Source organism: Rhinolophus hipposideros (assembly GCF_964194185.1).
Source record: "Rhinolophus hipposideros genome assembly, chromosome: 2".
Lineage (NCBI taxonomy): Eukaryota > Metazoa > Chordata > Mammalia > Chiroptera > Rhinolophidae > Rhinolophus > Rhinolophus hipposideros.
In genome coordinates, this window is record NC_138048.1 from 83,984,184 (window position 1) to 83,997,003 (window position 12,820).

Here is a 12,820-nt window from a genome sequence, read left to right on the forward strand (position 1 = left end):
TAAGATCACAAAGCTAGTAAGAAAGAGGAAGATGATTTGAATTCGGATCTATCTGACTCCAAAGTCCTGCTCTTCCTATGTCGGGGGAGGCCTAGGTACTCCCTCCATATCCTTCTCAGTTAGACCTTCTTTGGACACCTTATGTAAATTCTACCTCATGTACTTCCTATCCCCCTTCTAGGATTTATTTTTTTCTCTATACTAGTATCACTATCTAATGTCATTTTCTTACCAACTTATTATCTATCTCCCCCACAAGAATGCAGTTTGCAGGATGTTTGCCTGATTTATTAACTTCTGCTTCTCCTGGTGCTTGGCACATAGTAGATATCCAATGAATATCAGTTGAATGAATGAGCGAATCCTATTACTGAGCTTTTTTCTAGATACACATTTGAAAATAATGTCACAGGTTCAAGATTGCTTTTGAACTGAATAGATTAACCTTGGAAAATCTATGATGACATTAATATTAAAGGGAACGGAGGATTTCAGAACAAAATTCCAAGGAGAAAATAATGGGCTAGAAGACTTCCTCGCCAGCGCTGTACCTTGATTGCTCCATGGCCTCACCATAGACCCTGGTTGGCCCTACACCTGGCCACTTTCATTGGATTTTCATCACGTGATAATTTCAGGGTCTTGGATTTCTATGGTTACCTCCGAGTAGAGATCCAGAGAAAAATCAGTTTTACATGTAGGCGCATTATGTGGGGCATTTTAGAAATGCAGCTTATATTTGCCTCCTCAGCTCTGAGTGAGGTGGTGGACCTACATTGTTAACTCATTCAGATGTCTCTTTATATATTACCTCCATTTTCAGGTGAAGATATGGAGTCTCAGCGAGGATAGTAATTGTCCCTGGTATACAGTCTAATGGGTACAAAGCCAGGATGAGAAGATGTGTCCATCTAATGTTCTGTCGTCCACTTTGCAGAAATATTGTCCCAATGAGAAAGAGGCCCGCAATGAATAAAAAAATGGTTTCTTTCTAAAAAGCTGCACTGGAGACTAAAAGAACCCAAAGTTAACCCAATCATCCCTCCCTGTGTTTTTCCTTAGAATGGATGAAATTAATTTCTCCTTTTATGACAGGACTTGCTTCCTGTTCTGTATAGGATAAAACATCAAGGGATAGAAAGTATGCAGGGTAGATTTTACATAGGGTGTCCAAGGTAGGTCTAACCAAGAAGGATAAAACATAAGTCTAAAGCAGTAGTAAAATGTTTGGCAAATTCACATTTAAGTGAAAATAAAACTGATTTCATAAAATTGGAACACTTTTTCTCCAATTTTATGAAATCAGACTTGGTAGGGTTTTGCTTCTCTTCTTGAATATGAAAATCATTTTCTCCAAATTAATTTATTGAAAACTCAGCTATCGCAGCCTTCTCAAGCCAGGAGGTTAAATTGATCTGATGGATACCAGAGGCTCTCAGGAACCTCCTGGCCAGAGACATAAATGACATGTGCTAGATAATTTTAATTTGATATCATAATCCTCAGGGGCAACTGAACTGCCAAGAAATCATCCCTCCATTCATTTCTACTCATTTAAGTATCAATCAGATTTCTAGGGAGAGATCCGGCATCTGGATGCTGCCCTTGTTGCAGATGAGGAGACATGGGTGTAAGAGTGTCCTGGGGCTGTTTGCCAGTGTCCCATCCTTCTTAACATCACCCTGAAATATGCTGAAACAGAGTAAGTACCAGCATGTTCACAGATGTTAGGAAACCCACATAAGTTTTCAAGTAGAGAAAAATTAGGTTAGAACTATTTGACTTTAGAGCTTCATTCAGTCAGTTGCTCAAACACTTATCCATTCATCCATCCATCCATCCATCCATCCATCCATCCATCCATCCATCCATCCATCCATTCTTCTAGCTATCCTTCCACCCAATAAATATTTATTGAGCACCTACTCTGTGTCTGGTCCTCTGTTAGACTGGAAATAGAATTTGTATGGTCAAATACAGTGGCCACTAACCGCATATGACTATTGCGCACTTGACATGTGACTGGTCCAAATTAAGATGAGCTATAAGTGTGAAATATATTACAAATTTCAAAGACTTAATATGAAAAAAAGAAAGTAAAAAGTCTCATTAGCAATTTTTATATTGAAATAATTTTTTATACATTGGATTAAAGTATACATATTTTTACAATTAATCTCACCCATTTCTTTTTACTTTTTAAATGTAGCTAAAAGAAAATTATAAATACATATGTGGCTTGCATAATATTTCTATTGCACAGCACTGTTATAGACTATTTGCAGAAGACTTCTTCCTGCTATTATTATGGTGTTTTTTGGGGGGACAGATTGAGAGTGTCTTTCAGGAAGGATAATAAAATATAAATGCAGAAGGGATGACCCATTGTGGGTAGGTGATATTTCTAGGTTTTAGATCATTAAGATTTTGTTCTGAAAACTTTACTTTGGATGCTAAATATCTAGGTCCAGTGTTCTGGAGGTGAAAAAAAAATGTAGAAAAATTGGGATGCTGCAATGTTTGCCACTTTCTTGTATTTCCTGTACTGTTATTGGATATTCTAGATTCCTGAATATCCATAGATCACTGATTGCATATGGTGACACTAAAAAAGATGGTTTAGAAAGAAGTAAATACTTATGGAATAGGTTGTTTGACATGATGATATTATGGAATTAGGTGAAGCTAACTTTGATCTCGTCTCTCTCATTTGAAATAAGACATCTGGGTTGTTTTATGTCTGCATTGAATTGCTAACAGGAAACTGTAATTAGGAAAGGAATAATATCTAATGACTCAAGGAGTCTATGAGATTAACTAGTTTTGGCCAAAAGCTCAAAATAAAAGTTAGAAGGCTCAACTCCAAGTGTTGTTTTCTTTTAAATTAAAAGTTAAATTAATATAAAAATCATCATATTCACAGATCAACAAATTATTGGCTTTCTTCCTTCATTTTTAAAAAGCTATATAAAGGAAAATGGGTCCCTTCTTTCTTCTGTTATTCACAAGTGGTACAAGGTTTATAGCCTCCTTTCATTGCCTATCGTCATGCTCCATCACGTCCTCCCTGAAGCAATGAGCAGCAAGTAGATGGAGAAATGAGCCTGGCACTTGGGAATGACAGAAAACCGAATAAAAAAACTCCTAGTACACGTCGTCAGACACACACATGCTCCAAGTCTATCCCTATTCAGGAGGACTCGTTGGAGTGAACTTTCTCTTTCCAATGAGCTCAAGAGGTTTTAAAATACACATAGGGGATTGATGGAAAATGAGAGAATTAAGACTATTAGTGTCACAGAGCATGAGGACCTGTCAGTGACTACAGGGAAGAACACAGCAGCATGAGAAGTAAGAAACAGAATATGGGCTGATTTTTCCTGGGATTGGAAAACATGCCACCGATGCCAGATATTGTAGCAGAGACAGATGGCACAGCAAATGCTGTGAAAGAAAAATGACTTACTACGAGGTGAACCAGAAAAACAAGGAGGCCAGAGGACAAAGCACACAAGTGCCCCTCTGCTGTCCAGAACATCTTCCCAGAGCTCTAAAATGTTGAATTGTGTGCCGTAGGGTTGTAGATTGCAAATGAAGTGTCACCCCTTTCTCCACTGATGAGACATTTGGAATTCTTTTCAGAGGACTCGGTTTTTGTCTATCGGTTTTCTAAGGAAGAAGGGAAGGCAGCAACTCATTGGATATATGATGCCAAGATATTATGAAGAAGGTGTTACTGCTCATCTTTTTCTGGCTCAATGGGTTGCTCTATGATATGTCAAAACTGGATGAAACTCATCCTGGTCTATTTTAGAAATGTTCCCAATTAACATCCTTTCAGGGTACAAATTAAATGAATGGAGTTGGCATTTTAATACATTTAAATCAAAGTTGTTTAACATGTGTCTTGGAAAGCTGGTCTATGCTCTTTCATTAGATCTCATTAGGGGTTTAAAAGAGGTGCCTCAGAAAAAGTATAAGTTAGTTTGTGTGGTGCCTCTGTGGAGTTGTCTGGGAATGGCCAAAACCAGTAAAAATCTACAAATGCTAAGGGTCTCCTACAGGATAGCCAGCATATACACACAGCACAGGGCCAATATCTGTAGGTTTAATGCATGAAAATTTGGCAATACATAATCGGCAACCACTCTTGCATCATTTCATTTATATTAGACATGAATGTGATTGAGCCTAAAATTGCCAATGTGAGTTGCTGAAATGAGAAAAGGCTGTGAATGATATTAAGAATTTTCTGGCCATTACAAAAAAAAAAAGTGGCTCGGTGATATCTAGTGATGGTTTTGTCACTATATTTGGTGAAGAAATTGAGTAACTAATTAAAGGCTATAGAGTAGCATTGACTAACAAAGAATTACTGTAGAGTTTTCAAGGGTAATTTTGATTATACATAACATTTACTTTCTGTGTTGCTTTTAGAAACAAATAACCCTCCTAAGGTAGCCCCATTGTACATGTACAACTTTCATTCTCCACACATATGACTTACAAAACCACTGAAGAAATGAATCTTAAGAACAACATGGAATCCAGAAAAAGCTTGGACACCAGTTGTTTTTGTTTTTCTTTTTTTTGTTTTGTTTTTTCATTCTTAGAGGAGCAAATGTACCCAAGGCCACCTGGCAATCCCTGTCTATTTCTTACATGCTTCTTATTTCCCATTTCTTCTTCTCTCTATTACCCAGATCAGTGCTTTCCTCTCTTACAGTGAAAAGATGAAATGTAGAGAATGAGTTTCCAGAGACTAGCCTCAAACTGGCACTTCCATTGCGCCCACCTTAGAACATAGCATAGGAAGTCTGAGGATACACCTGTTCTGAAAGCTAGGGAGAAATCCCATTTTAATCTGGAGCAAGTCCTACGTGAGCGATTGCCTGTGGTGTGTCCTTGCTAAGTCCTCGCAGAGGAATAAAACTCTGAGCCTGATGGGCCGGCTCGGAGTGGATCTGCCCCTGGTGGGGGTGCGAGTGGGAGTGGGGGTGGGGGTGGGGAAGGATAGGCTACATGGCAGTATAAGGTGGCTGACTGCCCCAGAGCCACATTCCTCTCCATTGTTTGACACTCTTCATTAGACTTCTGAATCTGGACAATGGCTCATGATAAAATAGCTTCTTATTCTGCTATGCAGAATTTTCTATAAGGAAATCAGAGAACATGGGAATGTTATCTGATTCCAGCAGAGGCTGGACCATGCTACAGTTCTACCTTTTTTTTTTTTTTTAACAATTGGAAGCACCCTTCTAATAAATTTCAACACATAATCAGTGTTCATACAACAGACACCATTATCATATCAGCATCACATAGTTTGGCTCCTAATCGAGAATTTCTTCCTTTTATAGGTACATCATGCAAATTACAAAACTGTCTGTTTGAGAGACTCCTACATTATATCCCTAAGATTAAAGATAGGGGTAGGATGGGCAAAATGGGGAAAAACACAAAAGACTGAAAAATCCCAGCTGTTCGTCTATCCTGCATATGGTGTAATTGCAAAGAACACTAGGACACTTTTCCAAAGAGGAAAATAGTCACTAGGCACTTAAAATGGGAAGCAATTTCAGTCTTTCACAGCCCCCACTAAATGGCCTTTCATCTGCAACTTTTACTCACTACATAGCTGTAGTACTCTGCTCTAATGTGAAAAGAGTGACATTATATTATCCTTGCAATAAGCACTTCTTGTACTAAAAAATGTTTATGATTTGCTTTATCAAATACCCATTTTCTGCTTTGATAAAAGTATGCATTTTTATGTCATTTCCATGGATAATTTTTTATTATGAATTTCTAACACTAATATTGCCTTATGCAATAGTAAACTCCTAATTTACTCAGAATCAATCAAGCAGACAATTCTAGGAGAAAATTATACATATATAAATATGTATTTTAAACATTTCTCTGTAGTTGAAAAAGAGACAAATGGCAAGGAAAATAACTTAAATAACATTGTTTTGGTCAGAAATGCAAGCCACAGGAAAATTCATATGTACTTCAATCATTTATAACTTGTACAACTTCTATAACCCGACAGCAAGAATAAATCTTCATAGAACTTTTATAGGTTTATTACAAGATCCTGAACTACCTTTTGAATCATCAAAGACAGATTTACCATCAGTGTAATTTTATGTTGATTATTCTAATTCTTTGAAAATTTGTAGATCTATGTCATATCATAAACCTCAAATAGCAAGAACATTCTCCTTTTCCCAAAATGTTTTTATTCTCCTTTACCCCAGATAAGTGATAATCCTATGACTGCAAACCTCAATTAACTAAAATATTGTTTGTAATTTACCTCCCAGACAATCTTCTTTCTCAACCATTCCATAAATTAATGTAAACTGAAGAAAACCTGGTTTTAAGAATGTTCTGAAAAATGCTTAAATTATTGTCTTCAAGCAGTTATAACAGAAAGGAAATAAAACGTTGAAGCTCCTTTAGAATCAAAAACCAAATTGGAACAGTCTCATTTTGAATAGTGGCTCCTGTAAAATTCCTGCTCATGGTACCACTTAGCACTTATTACTACAGATTGGAAACTAATCAGACTTAGGGTCATTAAAAATAGGAAGACCCTCAGCAGACTCACTCCAAAATAATGATGGCTGAGTTATAAACTCCCCTTCCAATTAATTTTATTGTTTTAGTTGATAGAATCACAGAAGTGAAATGAACCTGGAAAAAGTGAGCATGGTACCCAACAGGAGGCACAATTCCAATGCCTGCAACTGCTTTAAAAAATAATGAAGATGTAGGATGTTTAGCATTGGCTTAAGGAGTAAATACTGAGGCTGAAAGACATCGACTGGAAAGGTTTTTATTTTTCATACTCAATCAAATCCGTCTGAATGTATTTTATTTCCTACTGTGAGTGGAATAAATTGTGAAGCTGGAATCAATAACTCTACAATTTTTATTAAATTTCTTCACTCACCTTCCATGGGGGTGTTATTGTCTGGTCGATTTGCAAAGACTACGTCCACATACTCAAGCTGCAGCCTCTGGAGGGAGCCCTTCAATCCTGAGAAGAGAAGCAGAGAAAACCAAAAACGTCTAAGTATGAGCACTATGAGAAATAGCTGAAGTTTGGTTACCTTTAAGAATTTACTCTCTCTTTTTTCAAAAAGAGCATTGGATTAGTTTCAAAAAGGCATTGAATATAATGATGTGTTAACTGATCTCTAAAACCTTTAAAAAATATATGAAAGGCTGATTTTGACCCCAACAAGGAAAAATCTTAGAATTTTCTCAATGATTTTAGCTCTCCTATCTCACTGGAAAACCCATACTTAGTAATAATCTTGCACAATGACTCATGGGTGGCAGTATCCAGAAGCAAAGTTTAGAATAAAAAGCAGACTAAGAGTTTCTTCTTGAAAAATGTAAATTAATGTCATGTATTGAATTACTTAATGGGATAGAGATATATTTATTGCACATCAAAAACATAAAAACAGTATAAATCAGAAATAAATGACTACCAGCCCTATGTACACATGGGTTTTATTATAGTAGGAATAAAAGGGTTGGCAAATGAAGGCTTTTGTTCCAATTTACTGATTTGAACAAAATTTGAAGAACCTTAAATATAGCTGAGCTCTACCATTTTTATTGTTCTCCATTTTTTGGGGGAGATACAAAAATGCTAGAAGCTATAAAGACCTAAGAGGTAATATAAAGGAGAGAGTGAGAGCATTAAAAAAATCTGGCACTAATATTCATTTTTTTAGCCCTAACCATTTGGTCACATTTCTATGAGCACTCATAAAAACTTATTTAATTTCAGTGAAATTAATATTTCCTTGAAATAGAATGCATTGTATATAATATTATACAACCAAAAGGATGACAGTGTTCATGAGTAGTTTTACCTCATTTTCATAAGGCACAGCATTTCCTAATTAGCCAATTTAATTTCTTCAGGAAGACCGGAGGTTTTTCTCTTTTTATTATAGGCATAAAATTAATTGCATGTTAAATGAAGCTCTTATAAATTTAAATTTGGCTCATTTAAATTTGATTTTTCAAACTGGTTTATTGGCCAGCCACAATTATGTTTTTGACAGGAAAATGGAGTGCTTGAATATAGTTCCGGAAATATTTTTCATTCATTGAAAAAGGATTGTCTGTAGTGGAAGCTTGTTCAAAAGAGCACTGATGAAGAGATGAGGGTAGGTAGGTGTTATAAGGTCTAATGCTTGCTCTCAAAAGACTGTAGTGACTTTCAGACTCAGGCTACCTCAAGGGCAGCTTGAAATTAAATTTACTTTAAAAAGCACTATGATATGAGCTACTTTTCGGAAACAATTGTGTTTATGGAGGAGGTAAGGGAGGACAGGATAACCAAGCAGACAAATAATAGGGTGTTACAATTGCGAAAGTTTAGAAATCTGTACCCTAGCACGTTGTGTGACCCCACCTGGGTTATTTCACCTTCTTTTGTGACTCAGTTTTCTGATCTGCAGTGGAGATAACAGTATTTACTACCTTTGGAATTGTTGCTCCAGAGAGCAAACAAAATCAATTGTCAAGAGATACGGTAATTATAATGGTGTGCACATCTGGAAAGGTTCAGAATGAGAAGTGCTAAAGCAAATGCTACAGATTTTCACTAAAGCCCCTGGTTTTGGAAGGAGGCATTTAGTGACATTCTGGTCCACGCCTGGCACTGGAAGCAATGTCCTCCTTTCTGATGATGGCCCACTCCTTCTATGTCTTTTCAAACAGCTCAGTGTGGGCTGAGAGCAAGTAGGAGAAGAAGCTGAGACTGACTTGGCCCTTGTAATGCTGTGTGACCAATCAGTCATGACTTAAATCATTTCCTCTTTCACACCATAAGCGTGTGCTGAATTCCAATTTGATCCTGAAATTGTGCTGGGCTCTGGTGGTATAAAGATGTATGGACACGGTGCTCACCCCCAAGAAGCCAGCAGTGCATACTGAGAGCATCTATTGGTATAGGGTCATTGATCATGGTAATAATGTGTGCTCCTAAATAATGGCGTGCACTTGCCATAAAGGTCATTGTATTTGGTCATTCCTCACCTGTCAGTTCTTTCTCTAGGAAGCAGAGACTCAAGTGTCTTCATGTGAGACTATAAGCAATGATATTAGTGATCCACCTGGTCCCTACTCTGTCTTTGCAGTGAAGTAAAAGGAGATTGTGCCCCTAAGAGACATTATCCACTCAGTGTGAAAATCTGTCATACAGTCTTGTAATCCGTGGTATGAATTTTGGATTTTACTCTATGTGAGATGGAAAAATATTGGTTGTGGGACTGGGAGGTAAGGAAATGGGGGTTAAGCAGAGAAAACGATATTTCCCTGAAATCTCTAATGGGATAGACTTCCATTTTGAACTGAGCACTTGGTGTGCTGAGAAAGATCCGTTGGGGACAAAAGAGAAAGCAGGAGGGACACCAGTAAGGAGGTGACTGCAGCAGACCAAGGTTGGACCAAGTCGGTGAGAGGTGTTCAAATTTGGGACGAGTTGTATAAGCAGAAATGTGCTGATGTGCTGGATACAGAGAGTGGAGTCAAGGATGACTCTCAGATGTTTGGCCTGAGAAGTGAAGTGCGTATAAGTAAGGTGAGGCAGTCAGGGGAAAAGAATATTGGTGGTGATGGTGGGAGCCATGATAAGTCTGAGCAGCACATGCAACACCCACACGGGGCCATTGGCAGCTGGGTGGCCCAGTGTGGCATATTCAGTGAGATGTCTATATGCAGGTGAAGCACAGGGTTTGAGATGCAGGGTACTAATTCAGGCTTGCCTGAATGACCTCGCCTATGTCTCTGAGCTCCTTTGGGCCTTCATTTCCTCATCTGTCCAAAGATGAAAGGGAGCTAGGTGATCCTTGTGCTTTGACCTTTCTGGGGACTGCAAACCAAATCGGGTAGTCCTGTCTTTTCCTATTTGGATACTTTAATCTTGTAGAAATAGCAAAGAATCATAGCAACATAGAGATGTGCTCAGTGACTGTCTCCTTGAGAGCCATTTAGGGTTTATCTTCAATAAACAAATTGTCATGTTCTATCTCCACTTAGCAAATGTTTGTTGAGCACTGACTTGGGGCCAGGTATTGTCTTAAGTTTAACTAGACATGCAAAAATGCATTAGCCTTGGCTCTGGAGGGGCATCTGGACAGCGAATCATAACCCAAGGTGGTAAGTGCTCCAGTGCAGTGTTGCACTTGCTGGAGGCACTTTTGACATAGCCTGTCCTTTGGCACCCACCCAGGGTCTGTGGGACTGAACATAGGAGAAGCATGAGAAATGCTTCCTGCCCTTGAGGAACGTCTAGCAATTAACTGGCAAATCCTCAAAAGCCCACAGGATGATAAATTGTGTTGTGCAAAGAAAATAGCTTTTAAGTGACTACAGTAAAAAAAGAAATCTAGCTTCGTTTTTCTTCTAGGTTCTGAAGTTGAACAGGAACTGTATTATTCATAAGGTGAACCTCAAATCAAGTTAAGCCTATTTCACAGGCATCTAAAGAAATCTGCTCACTCAGAGATTAAGCAGATCGCCATAGAGGTGGATCAGGTGGTCAGGGTTGCAGGCTTATTGGGGTGGAAACAGGAAATCAGTAGTTTGGAGATTCTGCAAGGGTTCTACTCAAAGATGCTATATCGTCATCTTTTACACCTACCACACATTTGATTTCCTATCTAGCTTGAAAAAAAATGTTAGCTTAAGTAATGTACACGGTTTCCCTGCATAATTTTCCAGCATCTTCTTGGCAGACTTCTCATTCATGATTTAAAATACACTTGAGATATGTATATATATTTGAAAACTGCACTGTATTAGAATAATACATGTGACTGCATCTGCCATTATGAAACATGGTTATCCTGGTGGGTAATTTTAGTTTACTATGAACATGGAACACTAGAAAGGTATCCTGTGCTGAATCCATTTGTTAAAAAATTTATACTTCAATTGCAAAATCATCAATTATCTCTTTTTTTAAAAAAGTTCAGATAGGAGGGTTTAACATTTGCTATTCATTAAAAAATTTCAAGCAGAGCTTTCTCAGATGATTTTCTTTATCTACTCCTGAAACAAAATGACAGTGGGTTTTTGTTTTGAATCGCATAGCAAAACTGTTGTTTACCTGAAAGGCAAACACAGACTTAGACACAGCTTTTGTAAAAGCACACAATTTACTTATTCTTCCAGTATGACTTACCAAACCATTTCTATTTTTCCTGGTAGAGCCTAAGGAAATTTGATCTGCTAAATTTTAAAAGAGGCTTAATGAATGTTTGTAAAATGGTGGAATGAATAAATAGAGCTTCAGAGACTGAGAGGACCTGGGGATTCTAAATGGATATAATAAACCTATTAGTGAAATTTCTACCCCTCCTTGTGAATCTAAGGAGAATGTTATTCCTAACTGGACTCAAGTCAAGGACTTTGGGCCCATTGAAAAGGCCTTTCATATGAATTTTCTTCAAAACTACATTATGTACAAGTCAAACTCATTTTTCACTCTATAAACTAACTCAGGTGGCCAAGGTCACTCAGCATACAAGTGGCCTGAACTCTCCATGAATTGGGCTTCTGTCTTATCCTTTAAGAGCAGCTCTCAGATTTAATGTGTGTATGACTATCCCGTGTCGAACAAAGTCACCTTCATCACAGAACAAGTACCAATGAGGCTCAAGGATAATGACTTATAAATCACTCAAATTTTATTTTGGGTCTGGAAATCTCATGTGCCTTTTTTCTGCAAAAATCACTCAATTCCCTAATTTTAGCCTGCCCAGAAATATCCTTTTTGCTGACTCTCTTGCACTCATGAACATTTTTTGTCTTTGGCTGAAACTGTGAACTGAAAAATAACATAATGACATAATAATAACTGATCCTAATTCTTCTTCAATCTCAAAAGTTTGGAATTTTGTGTTGAAGTTTGAATCTGGGTCAGTTTGAACTTCAGCTGAACTGCTTCATCTATCCTGAGAGATTAGTTCCTAAGAGAACTCCTGACTTATTTAAAAGGGAGCGAGAATTTAAGGTATTTCTATTAAGTTGTATGAGGCTTGAAGAAAACTTCAATTCTCTCTTTAAAAAAAGAAAGAATTCTAAAATTATGCGCACACACTGGTAAATATTAAAGCAATGGAGATTCGTTAAAAAGCACAGTATCACACCTCCATTTTTTTCTCTTTGATTTTATTTCTTCATTGATTGCCAGTGTGAACAATTTTCTAAATATCTTTTTTAATCAATTAGAGTGAAAAGAAAAGAAGTAGCACTGTTGGTTCAACTTGTTACTACAAGCTGACTTGGGTTTAACAAACTGTGTGGTAGATGAAAATACTGGGGTAAAGGCTAGAGAAGGAGTGGTACCACTTTTGAGAGGCAGGTTGGGTTTAACTTTACAGTGACAAACTGGACACCAAGGCCTGAAGAGAGCTTGTTTGGGTGAGGAATCTGGAAGCTTTCTGTAGTGCTAGAATGTGGTTATTTATTGTGACGACCTCAGGTGTTGCTTACTTAGTAAAGGGTGTTCTTATCCATAGAATGGTGACTAGCAGTTGCACTACGAAGAATGATGGTGACAAAAGTAAAATTTATCAAGTGCTTATTATGCTCACTGTGCTCAATGTGAATGATCTAATTTCAATTGATGTATAGTATCATCATAAGGCAGGAATATTTGTGACCCATTTTATAGTCAAAGAAATGGAGGTTTAGTGAGGTTAAGTCATTTGCACAAAGTCCCCCAGCTCATACATGACAGAGTTGGAACTTGAACCAATGTTTGTCTGATTTTAGAGCC

At 37.5% G+C, this 12,820-nt stretch overlaps 1 protein-coding gene across 3 annotated transcripts in view; it reads right to left on the reverse strand.

The window, feature by feature from the left end:
* The window catches only part of KCNAB1 (potassium voltage-gated channel subfamily A regulatory beta subunit 1), a 345,911-nt gene that overhangs the window by 50,715 nt on the left and 282,376 nt on the right, over positions 1 to 12,820 (reverse strand). For all 3 annotated transcript variants that reach the window (XM_081065792.1, XM_081065790.1, XM_081065791.1), the window contains exon 8: positions 6,962 to 7,048. In XM_081065792.1, the coding sequence (XP_080921918.1) occupies positions 6,962 to 7,048 (87 nt within the window). The remainder of the gene's footprint in view (positions 1 to 6,961; positions 7,049 to 12,820) is intronic.